This window comes from Manacus vitellinus, unplaced genomic scaffold (assembly GCF_001715985.3).
Source record: "Manacus vitellinus isolate BGI_N305 unplaced genomic scaffold, ASM171598v3 scaffold_28_pilon, whole genome shotgun sequence".
Lineage (NCBI taxonomy): Eukaryota > Metazoa > Chordata > Aves > Passeriformes > Pipridae > Manacus > Manacus vitellinus.
In genome coordinates this window covers 9,638,908-9,659,692 of record NW_021940122.1, presented here as the reverse complement: position 1 = coordinate 9,659,692, position 20,785 = coordinate 9,638,908, and the positions used below count along the sequence as shown (strand labels likewise).

At 46.4% G+C, this 20,785-nt stretch overlaps 1 protein-coding gene and 1 non-coding gene across 5 annotated transcripts; both read left to right on the top strand.

Moving 5' to 3' along the window:
- The first annotated feature begins 273 nt into the window (after positions 1 to 273).
- Positions 274 to 20,293, top strand: CHD4 (chromodomain helicase DNA binding protein 4). Of its 4 annotated transcripts, none has more exons than XM_018074510.1 (39): positions 274 to 586; positions 2,522 to 2,649; positions 2,833 to 3,024; positions 3,408 to 3,526; positions 3,975 to 4,216; positions 4,301 to 4,428; positions 4,553 to 4,688; positions 4,901 to 5,082; positions 5,216 to 5,455; positions 6,224 to 6,427; positions 6,510 to 6,715; positions 6,956 to 7,087; positions 7,347 to 7,443; positions 7,795 to 7,986; positions 8,074 to 8,274; positions 9,205 to 9,342; positions 11,364 to 11,485; positions 11,596 to 11,769; positions 12,088 to 12,229; positions 12,691 to 12,822; positions 12,935 to 13,052; positions 13,263 to 13,387; positions 13,666 to 13,903; positions 14,073 to 14,245; positions 14,406 to 14,586; positions 14,663 to 14,773; positions 14,947 to 15,032; positions 15,119 to 15,252; positions 15,735 to 15,879; positions 16,067 to 16,232; positions 16,617 to 16,726; positions 16,970 to 17,102; positions 17,249 to 17,326; positions 17,438 to 17,575; positions 17,670 to 17,778; positions 18,096 to 18,228; positions 19,116 to 19,311; positions 19,427 to 19,602; positions 19,720 to 20,293. In XM_018074510.1, exons 1-39 carry the CDS (start codon positions 490 to 492, stop codon positions 19,735 to 19,737), a joined length of 5,772 nt encoding a protein of 1,923 aa, XP_017929999.1. In that variant the 5' UTR covers positions 274 to 489; the 3' UTR covers positions 19,738 to 20,293. The 4 variants fall into 4 exon arrangements, with proteins under 4 accessions (XP_017929999.1, XP_017930002.1, XP_017930001.1 ...); XM_018074513.1 differs by having other exon boundaries at positions 275 to 586; positions 14,687 to 14,773; XM_018074512.1 differs by having other exon boundaries at positions 275 to 586; positions 14,687 to 14,773; positions 14,944 to 15,032.
- Positions 16,260 to 16,398, top strand: LOC112841150. The gene has a single exon (XR_003212775.1).
- Positions 20,294 to 20,785: the final 492 nt, after the last annotated feature.

Below are 20,785 nucleotides of genomic sequence, written 5' to 3'. Positions count from 1 at the left end.
TGCGGTGCCAACTCGGGGCTACCGGGCCGGGCACCGCGCTGACAGTCGGCCCCGGGGCTCCCGTGGGAGCCCGACTGCCTCGCCTGCACCGCTGCCTTCTCCCAGCCTAAGGCAGAAATAACCGAGGGCACCCGGCTGCAGAGGACGGGAGAGTTTTCCTTTAGGACAGCTGTTTTGGCTTCCTCGCCAGAGATGAGTTGCTGACTCAGTTTAATATCTGGTGTCCTCAAAGCCTTCTCCATCATCCACCTTCTCCTTCTACAACTCTAAGCTGGTACTTGCTGCCAGTGTTTCTGTTTTGCATGGGCTCTAAATCCAGTAAAGTTGCTGTCTAAGCTTTCTCACGGATCCTCTTGGTAGCACTATTGCTTGGAAAAACGGAGTTCGGATCTGCTGTAACTTTCTCTTTTTCTCTTCAATGAAGTACTGGCCGGACTGGCAAGAAGACGACACTCTGTGTAAGCCCAGGCCTCCCCCCGCTCGGAGGACATGGCATCGGGCATTGGATCTCCGTCGCCGTGCTCGGGGGGCAGCGATGATGATGAGATGGAGATCCTGTTGAACAACGCGATCCCCCAGCATCCAGGTATGGCGAGCCTGCAGGGCATGCATGTGGAATGGGGAGAATGCTGGTCTCAGGCTGAACGTGTGAAATACATGATTCGTTGGGGAATGTAATTTTTCTTTTTACTGCAAGCCATGTGTATGTTTTTGATATCCAAGTCCCAGGGTTACTTCAAAGCGCGAGGCTCAGGGCTTTGTGTCAGGTGGAACTGACTTTGTTCCAAGGCATTGCAGGTTGTGTGGGGCCTGTGCTTTGAGGAGGTGTAGAGGGTGGAGGCAGTGTGTCCAATTCTGATGGGGTACCAAAATGCCTGCGAATTTGATATTTCATGAATGGGGAGGGGGAAGAGCGGTAATATGTGAAAGGGCAGGTTGCCTGGCTTGCTTTCATCTGGGAACTCAGACCGGCTGACGTCCAGAGAAAACTGCCCTGGGCTGTTGCGTGACCCACTTTCCTTCATCACCACACCCAATTATTGAGGTTTCTTGTGATTCTTGCTCTGTGCTGCTTGCTCACCTTTCCTTTTCTTGTAGTCCTTGTATCTTTTCCCTCGTTTGCATCCTCCTCATCGACGTGAGGCTTGAGTTAGAGCCCTGGGAACTCATGTGGTGTGGGGGGTTTTTTTATTGCTATTGTTGATGACCTGCTCTGTGGCCACGTACCTGGATTCTTCATTTCCTTGTGGGAAGGAATAATATATAAACAGATGTGTTGGATTGTAAGACAAGTTTGAGTTTTCATACTAACTCATGCTGTAATGTTGTAGCGTCATATAAGAGAAGTGTTGCAACTGGAAAGGGAAGATGGTGGTGTGGGTTTTGGGATTTTTGTTCGTTTGGCATTTTTTCTTAAGCTTTGACTCTAGGGTTTTCTGGCATCTCTGAAATCTTGGGCAGAAGGGGACTGTCAGTAAGGAAAATCTTGATGAAGAAAAACTTAAATCCCCTACAAAGTAGAGAGTATATATAGTACCTTGGTGGGTCACCAAAGGCTCGAAGTCAGAACTTGGAGTAGAAGAAGAGGTGTGATCCCTGAAGGACCTGGTGTTACAGGACCATGGGAGTGAAGAGACATCCACTGGTAATATGGCAGGAGCCAGGTGTGGGACCCCAGGTTCTGAGAGCTTGTCCTCTGCTGTTTCACCCCTGGCTGCAGTAGCTCCTCTGACCTGTGGCTTCCTTCATCCTGCCCAGCTCCGGTGGTCAGGAGGCCATTTTCCCTTGGAGGGAGAAGGAGTGACTCTGGCTGTGTTCGGTGGGCGGGGCGGCGGGGGAGGGCGGGTGGCCGCGCTGCTCCCGCAGCCTGCTGCCACAAAGGGAAGGGCTGCCTGGCTGCCCGTGCCCCTCAGGCTGGGGGCAGCCACGGAAGGGGGCACACAGATGGGAGTGTGCAGTGGTGGTGGGGAATTGGCATGTGTTCTTCTAGCCAGGCAGTGAGCTTGCTAGCTGTTGGGGCTGGGGAAGATTCTGTCAAATCTGGATCAGAATAGAGTTGCTGAGTAACAACTTTCCTGTGGAGGAGGAGAAGTAGTGGCTTACTGGCCTGTATTTTGCATGCAGCTGCAGCGTGCTCTGTACAGCTGAAGGGGCTAGATGATTTCTTTCCTGAAGACCCATGAACTGAAACAGTATCCTAGTCAGGTTCTCATGTGGCTACCTGTTTTACACTCTTTCCTCTTCTTGTTGGGTTATGGCAAACTTCTTGTCCTTAAGTTCTGAGTGTAACTCTGCTTGGAGAAGGAATATTGTGTAAATAGGAGGTGTTGGGAGGGGGAAAACTGTGTTCAGTGGTACCTTAGGATAACAATTTTGGAGTATCTGTTGTGAACAGTAAGAATTATAACTAGTTCTGTTTGTATGGAGCAAGTTTGTATGGACAAGTTGATCTCTGTGAAGTGGGCTGTACTGTAGTGCACAGGTGCGGTTTGAATGAGACATGTTGCCTCTTCACATCCAGAACCTGAGGAAGAGGCAGAAGAAGAGCTTCTGTCAGAGGCTGACACCCCCAAAATCAAGAAGAAGAAGAAGCCCAAGAAACTAAAGGAACCCAAAGTGCCCAAGCTCAGCAAGCGTCAGAAGAAGGAGGTAAGGAAAGGGATGCCTAAGGTCACACTGAAATATGGATATGTAGGGTGAGGGTGCTTACTGATGTTGGTCTATGGCAGCAGTCCTTTGTATGAGTCCTCTAGAGCATGGGGAGAGAGCAACGTTTAGTGCTTCTCCAGGGTGTTTTCTCACAGCTGCCTGATCTTCTCCTTCCCTCCCCAGCTAGGGGACAGCTCTGGTGAGGGGAATGAGTTTGTGGAGGAAGAAGAGGAGGTTCTGCGTTCTGACAGTGAGGGCAGTGATTATACCCCTGGGAAAAAGAAAAAGAAGAAATTAGGACCTAAGAAGGAAAAGAAGAACAAAGCCAAGCGCAAGGAGGAGGAGGAAGAAGAGGAAGAAGATGATGACTCAAAGGTGAGAAGCTACCCTGCTGACTTAGTGCTTGCTCTTCATTCCCAGGTATCTGATTTGGGGGATCATTGTGCTCTCCATTTGCGATGGCAGAGGGAGTTGGGGCTGTTCAGTTTCTTCTTCCTCCACTAGACCTGCTCGACTTGACCTTTTTCCCACCTTGCATTCCTTCCTGTCTTTTACTTTAAACACATGTGGAATTTACATTGGATCCAAAGATTTTTCCCACCTTCACTGTCTTCTGTTGAGACTGTGTCTTAGGTGATAAGTGGATGTGTGTGGGGGGAAATTCCCTGGGTCATCTGTGGAATATGGAAGATGTGTGGAAGTTCTACTCTTTCCTAGAGCAGAACCAGAACATTTTCTCTGTAATTCTCTCTTCATAGGAGCCAAAGTCATCTGCTCAGCTCCTGGAAGATTGGGGCATGGAGGATATTGATCACATCTTCACAGAAGAGGATTACCGCACACTCACCAACTACAAAGCTTTCAGCCAGTTTGTCAGGTGAGCTGCAAGCCTATGCCTGAAAGGACTCTGGAACAAAAAAAAAGAGATGGGACAAAAAACAGACTCCTTGATTTTTAGAACCTCAGGTGCACATTAGAGACACTGGTGTCATACCTAGAGCAAAAACTGAAGTAACAGTAAAATAGTTGATCCACAGCTTTTTTGTTTCTAGTCATCGAGATGATGCACGTCCTCACTCCCAGTCCACTTTCTTCCCTACTATGCTGAATTCTGTTTCGTTTTCCAAGCCCCTGAGTATTTGCATCCTCCCCATAGAGTGAAGGATGGGAGTGGAAAGATTCATTGACTGTTGAGATCAGAGATTAGAAAGGAAGGTAGTTTGAGATAGATGTGCTGATGGGGGTGGCAGCAGGCAGAAATAATGTAGATCTCAGGGTGGTTCAGTAACTCTTCCTTCCTTCCTGCCTTCCTTAACTGCACACAGGCCACTTATCGCAGCCAAGAACCCAAAAATAGCAGTGTCGAAGATGATGATGGTACTGGGAGCCAAATGGAGGGAGTTTAGCACAAACAACCCCTTCAAGGGAAGTTCAGGTGCATCTGTGGCAGCTGCTGCAGCTGCGGCTGTTGCAGTAGTGGAAAGTATGGTGACAAACGTGGATGCTGTCCTGCCGCAGCCCCCCGTAGATGTGCCGCTCAGGAAAGCCAAGACAAAGGAAGGCAAAGGTGAGATGAAGAGTCTGGCAGGATGATCGAGCGTGAGTGGTGTGAAGGCAGTAGCCCTTCTGACTCTGTCTCCTGTGTTCTCAGGACCCAATGCCCGGCGGAAGCCGAAGGCAAGTCCTCGTATTCCTGATATCAAGAAACCCAAAACAAAGAAGGTGGCACCTCTGAAAATCAAACTGGGAGGATTTGGTTCCAAGCGTAAAAGATCATCAGTAAGTGATGCTCCTACCTTGACTTTCTGAGGAGGAGGCGATGATGTACTAGGAATGCTGGGGGGGGATATCTGCTGCCCAGCAGCACGTGTGTCTGAGTGACACAGCTTTTCTCTTACCTCAGAGTGAAGATGATGATCTGGATATAGAGTCAGACTTCGATGATGCCAGTATCAACAGCTACTCTGTTTCAGATGGATCTACAAGCCGTAGTAGCCGCAGTCGCAAAAAACTCAAAGCTGGGAAAAAGAAAAAGAAAGGTATTGATACTTGCTGACAATGGGAGACAGCACAGCTGAGTGTGTGGAAAAATTGGAGAACGTCTGTGCAGAGTTTGGATATTTAACAGTATACAAGAGTTTTGGATTCTGGGTCTCTGCATTGCTATGTAGGCTGTTGGGAGAGTACCCTTGCTGTACGAAACCTGTACCTATGACTTGTACTACTATAACTCCTCACCACCCCTCTGCAGGTGAGGAGGACTCCACAGTGGCTGTGGATGGCTATGAGACTGATCACCAGGACTACTGTGAGGTGTGCCAGCAGGGAGGAGAAATTATACTGTGTGATACCTGCCCGCGTGCCTACCACATGGTTTGCCTGGACCCAGATATGGAGAAAGCTCCAGAGGGCAAATGGAGCTGCCCACACTGTGTGAGTAATGAATTCCCCAAACAGTGCAAGAGACCATGGAGGAGGGGGATGTCAAGTCACTTGGGGCTGCTCTTCTGTGGTAATAAAATAACCACAAATATGTGACTGTTTTTCTGATTTCCCTCTCCTATAGGAAAAAGAGGGCATTCAGTGGGAAGCAAAGGAGGATAACTCTGAAGGTGAGGAAATCCTGGAGGATGTAGTGGGGGATGCTGAGGAAGAGGATGACCACCATATGGAGTTCTGTAGAGTCTGCAAGGATGGAGGAGAGCTGCTGTGCTGTGATGCCTGTCCTTCATCCTATCACATCCACTGTCTGAATCCCCCATTGCCTGAGATTCCCAATGGAGAGTGGCTGTGTCCTCGCTGCACTGTGAGTTTCTGCTAGTACCATTCTCCTATTGCTATGAGAGTTGATTGATCTAATCCCTTCAGTTTATCATGTTTTCCTGGAAATGATTGGTCCTTCAAAGACTCTTACCTCCTCTCACACTTTTGTCATAAAACATAAAGGCCTGGCTTTTTGTGGCTGTATTGCACCTTGTTGATTGGCTGCCTTCTCCAGACAGTGGGAAGGACCAGATTGACAGCCTTTGGGTCTCATGAAGTTTGCCCATGTGCAGGGTTGTTGGGTGATTTTTAGTCCAGGATGTCAAGGCTCACTTTTCTTGGCTCATGTATCTGTGTAGAAACAGAAGAACAGTTACAAGCAAATTCAGTGCTGAAAGTGTTTTAAACTGATACTGAGACAAACTTGGTTTTTATTTTGCAGTGTAAGCTCTGTAATGCCAAGCCCTTTTTTAGTAGATGGTTAGGAGAAATATCACACTTATCTAGAAAGTTCTTGAAATAATTAATGTAAGTGTTGTTAGTTGCTTTCATTAGTTGATATGGACTTACAAGATGATGAACAAAAAAGCCGTTTCAGGACATAGCCCTGTGCTGGGCCCTTAGTTCTACAGCAGAATATTTTCTGCACAAACTTTAAATGAAGTTGTGGTTGGACAGACTACTGGGCTCATCAAGCCTAGCAAATTCTATCCGCACAGTAAAGCTGTGAAAGTGACTCTGTGTTTCTGCTCAGTGCTTCTGTGTTGAAGTACCTACACTCTGATGCATCAACCTCTGTTTAACTTTCCAGTGCCCAGCTCTGAAAGGAAAAGTGCAGAAGATCTTGATCTGGAAGTGGGGTCAGCCCCCAGTTGGCCCTGCACCACCACGTCCACCTGATGCGGACCCCAACGCTCCACCCCCTAAACCTCTGGAGGGTCGACCTGAAAGGCAGTTCTTTGTCAAATGGCAGGGCATGTCCTACTGGCACTGCTCTTGGGTGTCAGAGCTGCAGGTGAGTGGAGGACTCTAACCATGTTAGAAGGATGGATAGCTGAGGGTAAAACACCTACTAACTGCTTGTGTCCTGACTTCAGCTGGAGCTGCACTGCCAGGTCATGTTTCGTAACTACCAACGCAAAAATGATATGGATGAGCCACCCTCAGGGGACTTTGGAGGAGAAGAAGAAAAGAGCCGAAAGAGAAAAAACAAGGACCCCAAGTATGCTGAGATGGAGGAGCGATTCTATCGATATGGGATCAAGCCAGAGTGGATGATGATCCACAGGATCCTTAATCATAGGTAGGTGGGGGTAACAAAGAGGATTTTCAACAAAGACCTTAAGCAGGGCTAAGGGAGAATGGAAGAGCTAATCTGCAATATGACTGGGAGAAACAGTGGGAGTTTTTTTGTTGGTATGACAAATATAGTTGTTCTGTTTCTATTGCTTCACTAAGACCTCCTTCCCTTCTCTTGCATTTGAGTAGATTGGGTGAGTAGTGCCATTTCACTGTGCTTAAGACTTACTGGTTTCTTCCGCAGTGTGGATAAGAAGGGGAATGTCCACTATTTGATTAAATGGAGAGACCTACCCTATGACCAGGCTTCCTGGGAAAGTGAAGATGTGGATATTCAAGATTATGACCTCTACAAGCAAGGCTACTGGAATCACAGGTAGGAGGAGTATCTAGAGGTTGTGTTCTCACTTCCCTCAAGAGAAAATACTGGCATATGTCAGTCCCCCTTGTTGCTGACTCCTTATGCCTTTGGGCAGGGGCCTTGTACCTCTCCACCAGTTCATGAAGGCTCCAGCCTCGTTCTCTTGAGCCTATTGAGTTGGGTGATTGCCCTCCTATTCTTTGCAATAGTTTTCTCTTGATCTGTTAACAAAAAACCATTAAACTTACATGTTCTTGGGACTGTCTCTGCATAGGGAGCTGATGCGAGGTGAAGAGGGCAGGCCTGGTAAGAAGTTAAAGAAAGTGAAGATGCGGAAACTGGAAAGGCCCCCTGAGACTCCCACAGTAGATGTAAGTTAATGTTTATTGCTTAGAAACCATTTGATCTGCTTATTTTGGGGTGCCAGCAGGTAAATAGAAAACTGAAGAGGAAACAGCATATGGTTTAGAGTTCCTTCATGGCTTATAGAGCATTCAGAGAAAGGTCTGCCTTGTCCATTGGATGAGACTCTAACTCTAGGTGAAAGGATTTTACAAAAATAAGATGGGTACCTTTGACCGTGTGGGAATTAGGTTTGGTGCTAGTCTGGTTGTCATCTGTGAAGCCTTATCTGTACTAATGAATGTATGGGTGACTGAGAAAGGACTCTTGGTAGCTATCTAGCTAAGGTAAAGGGTCTTAACTCTTCCTTTCCACTGTAGCCAACAGTGAAATATGACCGGCAACCGGAGTACCTCGATGTAACAGGCGGGACCTTGCACCCCTACCAACTGGAAGGACTGAACTGGCTGCGCTTCTCTTGGGCCCAGGGTACAGATACAATCTTGGCTGATGAAATGGGTCTGGGAAAGACTGTGCAGACAGCAGTGTTCTTGTATTCCTTATACAAAGAGGTGAGAGCTGGGAGGTCACTACCCCATGTATTAGTGCCTGTATTAGTGATTGCAGTCATCTAATGCTCTTACTGACTCTATTTGTAGGGCCACTCCAAGGGTCCCTTCTTGGTGAGTGCTCCCCTGTCCACAATCATCAACTGGGAACGAGAATTCGAGATGTGGGCCCCAGATATGTACGTAGTGACCTATGTTGGGGACAAAGACAGCCGGGCCATCATCCGTGAGAATGAGTTTACTTTTGAGGATAATGCCATACGTGGAGGCAAAAAAGCATCCAGAATGAAGGTATGAAACTCCGCTGTGACACAAGCCTGAGTTAAGAGACGCACTTAGACTGGCTTTCAGCAGCTGAGGTTCAGATACTCTGATGTCCCTGGGAACTGATTATGCTTTTAGTTTCCAAGGGGAAATAACTGCAAATTGATGACAAGTGGGCGTTTAGACTCCTGCTGTAGACTGTTTAAACACTTGACTAGTCTGAACTAATTCAGTACTGAAAAAAGAAAGCTAAGATAATACTGACCATAGGCAAGTCCCTGTGTCTTTTCTACTTAACCTGTGAAGTTGTGTATCGTTTCTACAGATATAAGTCCATTGTATGTAAAAGACAAATATACAAAAAAAGTATGAACTTTTTAATCTTTCTGAGGAACTGGCTGATAGTGAGGCCATGCCCAGACAAGAAGGAAGAGTCTGATATAGGTGGCTAGTTTCTGCAGAATTTTAGTCTTCCTAGTAAAACCAGTATGGAAGCTAAAGCATTTTCATTGGCAGAGGTAGATAGGACTCCCTTCCTTCCCTTGAAATTAAACTACATTAAGTACTAACAGTAATTTAAAATTCCATGGTAAGCTATTTATCTTTTTTAGTCTTAGCTTTTTGATGAGCCACTCTTCTCCGAATCTCATTTTCTTAACGTACCTCTACTCACGACTTAGTTGTTAAACATCTGTGTTAGAGGATTTGGCAGCTGTCCAAAAGTAGCAGGTATTGAGGGGGTTGAGGAGACTTACATGCGTTGAGAGTAATGGGGGATTAAAAGACTAAAATGGTTTGGGCAGCATTTTGAATCTTGTGACAGAAAATTGTTGGTGTGAAAAGTTTTTGATATCCTCATGAGCCCTAGTCAAATAGGACAACATGGAGAAACACTGCATCTGTTTTGCATGGGACCATTCCTCTATCCCGTTACATGTTCATCCTTTTCCTTTGCAGAAGGAGGCTGCTGTGAAGTTCCATGTGCTTCTCACTTCCTATGAACTGATCACAATTGATATGGCCATACTAGGCTCTATTGACTGGGCCTGTCTCATTGTGGATGAAGCTCACAGGCTGAAGAACAATCAGTCTAAGGTACAGAGAAGCATAGGTGGTTCATAGGCATGGCATATGTTGTGGGGGGGAATGGGCAGAGAGCGTTCACAATATTCAATAGTTGCTTCTAAGCTCATAAGTTTGTCTGACAAGTCTTAGTCATTTGTTCAGTAATAAATTTCATGTATTATTAAAAAGAAATTTATCAGCCTTTGTCTGGATATCAGTCATCATTGGCAACAACTTTACTTTTATACAGATCACTGGTTAAAACACGGGTTAAATACAGACCACTGGTCAAAACACCATTTCTTTCCAGGTGAATGGGCAATTGATGTAGACTGGAAAACAGAAAAACCTGGATGTGGTTGTTGCTCTGAAATACAAACTGGCTTCTCTGAAAGCAGGTCATATATCTGCAACACCTTTATTCTGAAAAGGTTTACCATGCTGAGCATAAAACAAGCTCATGAGCACATTTACCCTGCTTCCAGAGTAGGCTTGCTCTCTGCATTCATCCAGCTTTGAAGCAGAACTAATTAGATGCTATACAAATGGAAGAGGTGGGCAGAGGTGTTCAAAAATGCCTTGGTAGGTGCTGAAAGCCATATAGCTGCTTTTATATGAAGCTGCACCTTAGCTAAGCTTGTTTGAATTTGTAGACTTGATCGTACTTCCTTAATCCAGCCCCTCCATAGACCTTTGTGCCTTAATCAGTTGGGTTCTAGTGCTCAGGATGCTAAAAACAATTGTTATTGGAAATCTGGTTTTAGAGGTTCTTGGAGACTGTGTAAGACAGTTGCTGCTTGTTTTCTGGTTTTGCATTTAAATGGCTTTAGCTTTTTGGGTCTTGGCATGAGGCATCTTCATGAGGCATCACAGCTGTGCTTGCAGTTCAGTTTCTAGATCTTTGTAGGCAGAGACTGGATGCCATTCTGTGCTTAGCATTGAAACTATTAGGAGTACGAATGAATGCTTACTATTAATATTCATTAATTGAAAGAGGATGTAGAGGCTCAAGGTTACACTCTGATGCTATTGGTTATCCACCCAGAACCATTAAATCTACCTTTTTCTAGAGCAGTTTCCTGCTTACAGGTATTTGGCTGCAAGATAGATCAGATGCTTCTTTACAGATTGAGGCTATCTACTAAAGTTTTGCAGATATGATCAGTAACTTCCACATTTTATCCCAAAATGAGAATGTTTTTAACTGTAACTATATAGAAAGATAAGTCCCCATGGAGGCCACTAGAAGGATTCTTCTTGTGCGATAACCAAAACATAAGTGATAGTAGGTTTTTCTTTGTTTCCTTTGTTTTTTGTTTGCCATCTAGTACAAGCTACTTTCATTAACTTTGACCTTGTATCATGTTAAGTGTAAGATAGTAAGTAAAATAGTGCTCTATTGTCAATTCGTGCTGCTGAACATGTGCTTTTTTGTGCAGTACTTTAACTGCTCGCTACATCTGTCTGGAATTAACTTCATTGTTGTGAAAACCAGCACAAATTACCTTGAAGACACATTGGCAAACTCTTAGCTCTCTTTCTCCTCTGCTTGTTCAGATCTTTGGAATATTGCCAGGATTGATATGAATAGGAAGAGTGACTTAGCTATTTCTAGAATTCTCAAAGCAGAGTAGTTGTAGGAACGTGGAACACTAATTTAAGAAGAAAAAGTACATAGTACTTTAAGAAGAAAAAGTACTTACAGTCTAGAAGTGATTGGTGGTCTGAAGGAGCTTGTAACTTGTAAGAGCAAAGGAAACCTTACCAGCACCTGATAACTTGTAGGAGTTGCTGCAGTCATGTTTTAGCTATGCACAACAATGATCCAAATGAGATCAGTCTAGTGACCCTGATTGGAATGTGAACTACTTGGAGCTCTTGTCCAAACAGCTGATGTGATCTAAATTGAAACCTAGCTTGGTGTCAACTTTTTTTTTTCCTAGGAGATTTATTTTTTGTAGGCCTATGACTTGATAAGCCTTTAATATGTTTGTGTTTGGTTTTGTTTGTTTAATTTTCTCACCATTTCTTCCCTGCTCTCTACTTTCCAGTTCTTCCGTGTGCTGAATGGTTACTCCCTCCAGCACAAGCTGCTGCTTACAGGAACTCCCCTGCAGAACAACCTGGAAGAGCTGTTCCACCTGCTGAACTTCCTGACACCTGAGAGATTCCAGTATGTCTTGCAGCGCAAGTCAGCCTGCCTGCCTTGTCACTCCTATCCCCTTCCTTGCTCTTTTTCTCTTTTTCCTTTGTGGCATTTACTGAGTGTCTATTTCTCTGCAGTAACTTGGAGGGCTTCCTAGAAGAGTTTGCAGATATTGCCAAGGAAGATCAGATCAAGAAGCTGCATGACATGCTGGGCCCGCATATGCTGAGGCGTCTCAAAGCTGATGTTTTCAAGAATATGCCATCTAAGACTGAACTCATTGTCAGAGTGGAGCTGAGCCCTATGCAGAAGTGAGTGTGAGAATGAAGCACCTGCTGTCGAGTTGCTGTTTCTTTGTTCTGCAGTTTCAAAGAGGATGCTGAAACAGCCTTATCCTCATTATAGGGCTTTCTGCACAGTGGATGAGAGGAAAATTTCCTGCTTCCACTATAGCAGAGGAAGGACTGATCCTGTGCACTGATGTAAGGGATAAAGAAATAGTGAATGTCACTGGCAGAGTCTGGGTAGCTGGCAGGTAGTGCCACAAACTGTGCAGAATCTAGCAAGAGAAGAGCATGTTAGTCATTCTCACGAGGTGTGTCTGAGTTGTACCTTCTTTTTTGTTTCAGGAAATATTATAAATACATTTTGACAAGAAACTTTGAGGCACTGAATGCACGAGGTGGTGGTAACCAAGTCTCGTTGCTCAATGTTGTTATGGATCTGAAGAAGTGCTGTAACCACCCCTACCTCTTTCCTGTGGCTGCTATGGTATGTCCAGTCACTTACTCTGTATAAGCAAATTCCCTGCTGGCTGTTATCAAGGAGCCAGTTAACTCCCTAGCTGAAGCATGGAGGGGTTCCCATTCCTCTCTTTTTGCCTCTGTTTTTTTCATTTTGTCTGTATTTAGACCCAACATGCTGGAAGGCCTTTTTTTTCAGCATATTTTTATGACAGGTAGGAGCTATCTCATGACTCCTGCAAGATGGTGAAGAGTAGGGACTAAGTAAGAAAGAGGGGGGTGTATAGAACTTAAATTGCAAGAGAAAAGGCACAGGGTAGCACTGATGTTTTATACAAGCAGTGTACTACCTTGTGGTTGTGCCAAGGTAAATGACCAGGTGTGACCCAGCATCTGATGAACACAGCTGGGGACTAAGGCCAAGTTACATCCCTTCAAGCTGTTTTTTGTCCCTTACCCCTTATTCCCTCTTTCTCTTTTTCTTCTCAGGAAGCTCCAAAAATGCCAAATGGCATGTATGATGGTAGTGCACTTATTCGAGCCTCTGGAAAGCTGTTGCTGCTCCAGAAGATGTTAAAGAACCTGAAGGAAGGGGGTCACAGGGTGCTCATATTCTCTCAGGTATATGGGGAAAAACCTTAAGGCTCGGAATTCTTTTTCTGAGAAAGAACTCTGTTGCTCTGGTATCCCTTTGTCCCTCACTCTTTCGTGGTGGTGTTTTTCTGGTGTGCAGATGACTAAAATGTTGGACCTTCTAGAAGATTTTCTGGAACATGAAGGGTACAAATATGAGCGGATTGATGGAGGAATCACAGGGAACATGCGTCAGGAGGCTATTGATCGCTTCAATGGTATGGAGTCTCCTTTTTTCCTGTAAAATGAAAACTGTCGCCTTGGATGCGCATAGTGGTCAACATGGGATTGTTGTGGCCCAAGCTTTCCTTTGCTTTCCTGGAATGTTAAGTTAGTAGTAATTCCCTGTCAAGTGATGTGGGTCAGATAAAAATCCTTGTTCGAGTGTTACACTCTCCCTTGATTAGTTTTATTCTCTTTTATCTAAGCTCCTGGAGCTCAGCAGTTCTGCTTTCTGCTTTCAACTCGAGCTGGGGGTCTTGGTATTAACTTGGCCACAGCAGACACTGTGATTATCTACGATTCAGACTGGAACCCCCACAATGATATCCAGGTGAGTCTGAATGAGCCCACTCACTGTGGAGTAATCCTGAGGAAGAGGGGGAATTAAATTGTCAGGAGGAGTGAAGGAGTGTGAGACTTCCCATCTAGAAATATGCAAAATTAGAGCAGTGAGGATTGGTAGAGATGGGCAGTGAAATAGTGGAGGGTTCCTCCAGGGTACAGCCTTCACTAATGTTAGGAGCCAAAATGAAGGCAACTGGGTAGGTGGGGTGTATCAGACAACTACCTGTGTAGCTCTAGATTATTTTGAGCGCATCTCTTTTCTAGGCCTTCAGTCGTGCACACAGAATTGGACAGAACAAGAAAGTGATGATATACCGCTTTGTGACAAGGGCCTCAGTGGAGGAGCGTATCACTCAGGTGGCCAAGAAGAAAATGATGCTAACTCATCTGGTAGTGAGACCAGGGTTGGGCTCCAAGACAGGCTCCATGTCCAAACAGGAACTTGATGACATTCTCAAATTTGGCACTGAAGAGCTCTTCAAGGATGAGGCTACTGAGGGGGGTGAGTGCCTGGGAGTAGAACCGAAAGGGGTGGGCAGATCTGTCTCCTTATGTAGTGAGAGACTGTGGACACAGTGCTGATTATAGCTCAACAGAGAGGTCTAGGCTGGCATTCCCTTTCCTGCTCCCTCGAGATCCACACCGCAACTGTGCCTGTGCTCTTCCTTCAGGGGATAACAAAGAAGGTGAGGACAGCAGTGTCATCCACTATGATGACAAAGCAATTGAGCGTCTGTTGGATCGGAACCAGGATGAAACAGAAGATACAGAACTTCAGGGCATGAATGAGTATCTCAGCTCCTTCAAGGTGGCCCAGTATGTGGTTCGTGAGGAGGAGATGGGGGTGAGTAGAAGTTGGATGTCAGCTAGTATGTTCTGCGGAATGATGGACGATCAATTAAGTAAATTGAGCTCTGATCCTTTTAAGGACAAGCAGGCATATATCTGCTATGACAGGTTGGGACTTGGAGCATAGAGCCCTAAATTTGTTACCTTTCTGGCAGGAGGAAGAGGAGGTTGAACGGGAGATCATTAAGCAGGAGGAGTCAGTGGATCCTGATTACTGGGAGAAACTGCTGCGTCACCACTATGAACAACAACAGGAGGATCTGGCCAGGAATCTGGGCAAGGGCAAACGTATCCGCAAGCAAGTTAACTACAATGATGGCTCTCAGGAGGATAGAGGTACAAATCCACAGGACCCTGAGGGAAAAATGGGTGTAAGTATATCTTGCTGGGAAGTAACGGAGTAGCGTCTCAGGCTCACGTGCTGTTTTTCTTTCAGACTGGCAGGATGACCAGTCAGATAATCAGTCAGATTATTCAGTTGCTTCTGAGGAAGGAGATGAGGACTTCGATGAGAGGTCTGAAGGTAAGTTCTGGTGAAGCTAGACTCCTTGCATCACTTTCTCTGAGCGTAGAAACAGCTGGGACTCGGTTTGGGAGATTTATACATTTTGTGGTGCTGTTCTGCCAGGGAAATATTCACACAACAGTGTGCTGTGCATTGTCCCTCCTCCTTAGCTGCATTTCTCTCTTCAGCAGCTCGTCGGCCTAGCCGCAAAGGCCTGAGAAATGATAAGGATAAGCCTCTGCCTCCCTTACTTGCCCGTGTGGGGGGGAACATTGAGGTAAGTAGTACCAGGAGTAGGCGTTTGCATCCTAACTGCTTCTGTATGGCTCTTGCCATGTCTGCCTGTCTCCTCCTCCATTCTAGGTTTTGGGTTTCAATGCTCGCCAGCGGAAAGCCTTCCTCAATGCCATCATGCGCTATGGAATGCCACCTCAGGATGCCTTCACCACTCAATGGCTTGTTCGGGACCTCCGTGGCAAGTCAGAGAAAGAGTTTAAGTGAGTCTGCATTAGGCAGGGATGGAAGACAGGCAGCATCTAGTCCCTTTGGGAAAGAATGAGAGTGGGGCCTTAGAGACTACACTTCCTTAATGTAATAGTTGATTCTTCGTGGGAGGATGAAGTATAAGCTGGGAGAGATGAGGGGGTTGTTCCCAGCTCTCTTACTTGAACTCAACTCATCAGTCACCAAAAGCAAATGCTTTCAGAGGAGTAAGCATGTAATGAATACTCTCACTCTCCCTGAGTCTTTCCTAGGCTTACGGTTGTTTCTGGCTCAAGTCTCTTGAGTCAGCTTTGTGTCCTTTATATAGTAATTCTGTCAAGAAATTCTCCCTTGAAGGAGCCTGGAGCCCCAGAACTTGTGTTACTATGGGTTAGGAATCCTGGGGTAATTTCCCTTATGTGCTAGAAGGTGTCTGATGATGTGTGTCTCCAGACAACTTGATTTATGGACTAATTGCTTTTTTCAATTGTTTCAGGGCCTATGTTTCGCTGTTCATGCGCCATTTGTGTGAACCTGGAGCTGATGGTGCAGAGACCTTTGCAGATGGGGTCCCACGGGAAGGTCTTTCTCGACAACACGTCCTTACTCGCATTGGGGTCATGTCACTCATACGCAAAAAGGTAGGTGCCTGGCAGAGCAATGTGGCCTTTGCTGTCCATACAGCTGTAGTCACACTGTAGTCAGTGAGCTAGGGAGTTACCTCTCCTTTCACACCTACTTTTGTTGTATGCTGAGTGATCCGCCTCTGCTGGTTTGAGGATGAGCTTTGTATGACTCTCCAATGATATGTCTTTCCCTCTCGTGCAGGTGCAGGAATTTGAGCATGTGAACGGCCGCTGGAGTATGCCAGAACTGGCGGAGATAGAGGAGAACAAGAAACTTTCACAGCCAAGCTCTCCCTCTCCAAAAACTCCAACTCCTTCAACACCAGGGGATACACAGCCGAATACACCTGCCCCCGTTCCTCCACCTGGTGAGGGCTCCCCCCTTGTACAGCCCTGCGTCCTGACCTGATCCTGACTGTTCCCCTCACCGGAACTGTGGTGGTGGGGTCTGGAGGTGGACGCAGATCAACTTACTCTCGTGTTAGGAGGGCTGCCAAAGACATGTGCAAACCCTTAAAGGCAAGAGAGGACACTAGCTTTCCTTGGATAAGCTGACATCAGTGAGAAGTCCAGCATTTGTAGTGGGCAGGAAAGGGGTGGGGGTGGTTGTGTTGAGCGATGTTGGTTCCATTTTGATGGGTCTGATCTCTGGGAGCAAAGGAGATGTGTGCTTGGTAACTGGGAGGGGAAGACCTTACTGATGGCTTCTCTTCTTTTGTCTGCTGTGCTGCTCTGGTGTGGGGAATACACAGAAGAAGGAGTAAAAGTAGAAGAAGGAGCCAGTGCTAAGGAGCAAGGAGAGCCATCTGAATCAGAGAAAGAGCTCAATGCCTCTGCTACTGAAACAGAGGTCCCAATGGAGGTGAGTCTTGGGTGGCTTGTTTGCCTCACAATATCTCTTGCAAATTTCTCTACTTCTGACCTCTCTTTGTTGTTCAGCTGATAAGACAGAGATGAGTTCTTGGAGTGATATTTAAAGGTAACTCTCAGATCCTCAGAATTGGCCTGACAGTTTTGTGCATCTTTGCTTTCTAAATTGCTGTAGCTGTCTTCTGTTTCCACGGACTGCTTTACCTTGCCTCTCACTGATTGCTGTCCTCTGCAGGGTGCTCAGCCTGTGGAGACACCACCACAGGAAGCAAAATCCCCAGCAAACCCCACAGAAGCAGATGAAAAAAAAGTAGAGGAGCCGGAAGTAAAGGAAAGACCAGATGAACCAATGGAAGTAGAGAGCAAAGGTACAAAACACTTCATCCTAAAAAAACAGGCCTGAATGTAGAAAAACACTGGGGTGTTACAGAACAGTATTGGGTTTCTCTGGTTGAAGAATAAAACTGGACTTGCTGTGTTCCTCTATATCTCATGTTCCCTTTTCCTTCTGCAGCTGATGTGGAGAAAGTGGAGGACAGAGCACCTATTGAGAATCCTCCTGAACCTCCTATAATCACTCTGGATGAGAAAGGTGTGAGGAATGATAATTCCCTTCTCTCCCTTAACCTCTCTTCTGCAAGGAGTCCTTGTGGGTCCAGCTTGTGTGGTATCTTGTTTTTCTAATAATTTCCTATGTGTACAGATGAGAAAAAGGATGATGATAAGAGAGACGTGGTGATGCTGCAAAATGGAGAGATGCTGAAAGAGTCAGTAGATGAAAGGCACAAGAAGGCAGTAAAGCAGCGCTTCATGTTCAACATAGCAGATGGTGGTTTCACTGGTATGAGATCTTTATCTGCTTGAACTGGTTTATATGGCCCTGCTTGTGTTTGTGAAATAACTTCCAACCCTTCTGGTGTCTCTTGCCTTTCCAGAACTACACTCCCTCTGGCAGAATGAAGAGCGGGCTGCAACTGTCACAAAGAAGACCTATGAGATCTGGCATCGGCGTCATGACTACTGGCTCCTTGCTGGGATTATCAAGTATCCTTGCCATGATGGATCCATTTTCCTGCCTTGTACATATAATTTGTGAAGGTGACAGTCCTGGGTCTGTCCGGAGTAGGCTGAGTGATAGCGCTTTATCCTCTTTCAGAAGAGTGGTAGTGATGGTGGGAGGAGGAGCTTCCTGCCAGCACAGTTAACACTTAGCAGGACATAGTTCTCATTCCTTTTCCTTGGCTCCTGTTCCTCCCCTCTGTGTGCCCCCTTTCCCCACCCCCTCTGAAGAACGGTACTGCCTGGGCTGTGTATTCCCTTGTTCTCACTGCCTTTGTTTGCCTGAGCTCATCCCATCTCAGTCATGGCTATGCCCGTTGGCAGGATATTCAGAATGATCCACGTTACGCCATCCTCAATGAACCCTTCAAGGGTGAGATGAACAGGGGTAACTTCCTGGAAATAAAGAATAAGTTCTTGGCAAGGAGATTTAAGGTAAGAATTTGTCTTCAGTTTGATAACTGGCTGGACCTCTAAAGAACAAAAGCTTCAGTTCTGAGTTTCCATTAAGAAAGTAAAAGGTTTCTGCAGTGCCTTTCATTTTAGGGGAAATTAAAAAATGAATAATATATCTTAGGGTCATGCAGTTGCTCCATGATAGTTCTCTTTTCTCTGGAAATGGTACCGGGGAGCTTGGTTCAGTGCTCTCTATCCAAATGTTTATTCAACAACTGATATGCAGGAGGCTTAAGATTGAAGTGGCTTTGTCTGCTACAGCCTACTCCATGTGCCTAAACAGAACTGTATGGATTGGTGAAAGGGTTGCCTTCAGTCTTTACCTCATCCTCTTCAGTAGTGAACATGGCTTAGCTGTGGGAGTGATTTAAGACCAATCCAAATAAAGGCCATGTAGGTCTCAGTCTTTGGGCAAAACATTAATTCATTATAGTCTGGATGGTCAGTTCTGCACTGACAGGATTCTTGTTGATTTCTCCAAATGCTTATAAGATTTCAGATTCTTCCTGTAAGTAGCATGGGACACTTCTCACTTGGACTCAGTGAGAAATCTCCATCCCCTTTGTCTCAAAGGAAGAGTAAAATGGCAAACAACTTGGTCTGTAAAGAGAATCTGAGGAGGAATGAGAATCCAAGAGGATTTGTAGTAGCCTTTCATTAAACCTGATGTAGCCTGGTTTTCTTGTGTACCTGGCTTAGCTTCATGAAGCCTTTATTGTTTTGGGCTACTCAGTAAAAGAGGCTGGTGAAAGGAGGCTCAGGTGCAGAATCTCATGAGAGGGTGAAGAACTGGAGTAAGACTAGGGGTGCAAACAGGCCCCCCCTTTCAGGCAGCTGCTGACAGACGCATTCCTCCCCCCTTGCAGCTCCTGGAGCAGGCACTGGTGATCGAGGAGCAGCTGCGGCGAGCTGCCTATCTGAACATGTCCGAAGACCCATCTCACCCTTCTATGGCTCTGAACACACGTTTTGCAGAGGTGGAATGCCTGGCTGAGAGCCACCAGCATCTATCCAAGGAGTCAATGGCCGGGAATAAACCGGCCAATGCTGTGCTGCACAAAGGTAATGCGGTGTGATAAACAAGGCTGGGGTAGGTGCTTACCATTACTGTCCCCTTTCGTTTTTTCCCTCTGGGGTGTCCCTTTCCCCTCGGAACAGATGTCCCTTTCTCTTCTAGTTCTGAAGCAGCTGGAGGAGCTTTTGAGTGACATGAAGGCAGATGTGACTCGTCTGCCTGCCACCATTGCCCGTATCCCGCCCGTGGCAGTGCGCCTCCAGATGTCCGAGCGCAACATCCTCAGCCGCCTGGCCAACCGCAGCAGTGAGCCCCCGCCACCGCCCCCGCCCCAACAAGTATGTACCCTCTCTGGTCAGTAAGCGTTGCTACTGGGGCGGGGGGGGGCTCCGTGGGCAAAGCTGGGCTCTGGTGACCAGCCCTCGAGTCTCAGATCCTCTTCTCTCGCCCTACAGGTGGCCCAGCAGCAGTGAGTCCCTGGCCCAGTGCTGTTGAAGTTTTGGCCAAGCTGAAGTGACCCCACCCCACCCCACCCCTTCACACTCTACCCCTCTGCCTGACATTCCTGACTGGGTGCTGTTTCCCTCCATGGAAGCTGCTGCTCAGGTCTCTGGGAGGAGAAGAAACTCCTTCCTCTGCAGCCAGCCCGTTGGAGCAAGGAGTGTGTTTAGGAGAGAGGGGGATGGATGTATGATGGACTCTGTATATAGTGACTGGAGGCCCCAGCGCCATGTCTGTTACACGGAGAACCTGGCTGTGTTGCTCGTTGCCTCCGCCTGGAATTCCAGTTTTTGTTTTTAATTTTATTTTGAGTTTGTTTACTGAGAAGAGTGCGCAGGCAAGACCAAGTAAAAGCCAGGACAGAGACAAAGCTACCTCCATCAAAATCCTTTTTAATACAAAAACTGACCGGACTCATCCACTAGTAAGCAGCTTGAAGACAAAAGCAAACAACAGTGAAAAAAAACCAACAAAAAAACCAGAGCAAAACATTGATAAAACTGAAAAATAAAGTTTCCTTGTATTTTATTTTGTTGTCTCTATTTAGCATTAGACCAGTTGGGTAAGTATTTACTCAAGGGCCACGCTCTGTCCTGCCCCACAGAATGATTCTGGTTGGAAAAGACCTCCAAAGCTGAGTCCAACCTATGACCGATCACCACCTCCTCCACTTGCTGAAGTGCCATGTCCTGTTGTTTCTTTAACACCTTCAGGGAGGGTGATTCCACCACCTCCTTGGGCAGCCCATTCCCCTATTAATCAACACCTTTCCACGAAGAAATTCCTCCTGATGTTCAACTCCCTCTCCGAGAGCAGGTTTTGTGATATCCCCCACCTCTGAATTCTTGTTTTCGCCTTGCCTATGTGCCACTCCCCTTCTCTGCTGCCTGCGTTTTCCGTGTTTACTCAGCCAAGCGCGTAAAGCAGCCTGCTGCCACCTGAGTGCCCCGGGAAGGGTGACACTGCGCGGTGCCCGTTCCCGCCGGGGGCGCGATCCCCGCTCCCGGCAGCGCCGGCGCC

Coding starts and splice junctions, on each gene's coding strand:
- CHD4 (XM_018074509.1), top strand. CDS start 490: ATGGCATCGGGCATTGGATCTCCGTCGCCGTGCTCGGGGGGCAGCGAT. Junction 13,388..13,665: donor ACCCCCACAATGATATCCAG/GTGAGTCTGAAT, acceptor TCTCTTTTCTAG/GCCTTCAGTCGTGCACACAG. Junction 17,779..18,095: donor CTCCTTGCTGGGATTATCAA/GTATCCTTGCCA, acceptor ATCCCATCTCAG/TCATGGCTATGCCCGTTGGC.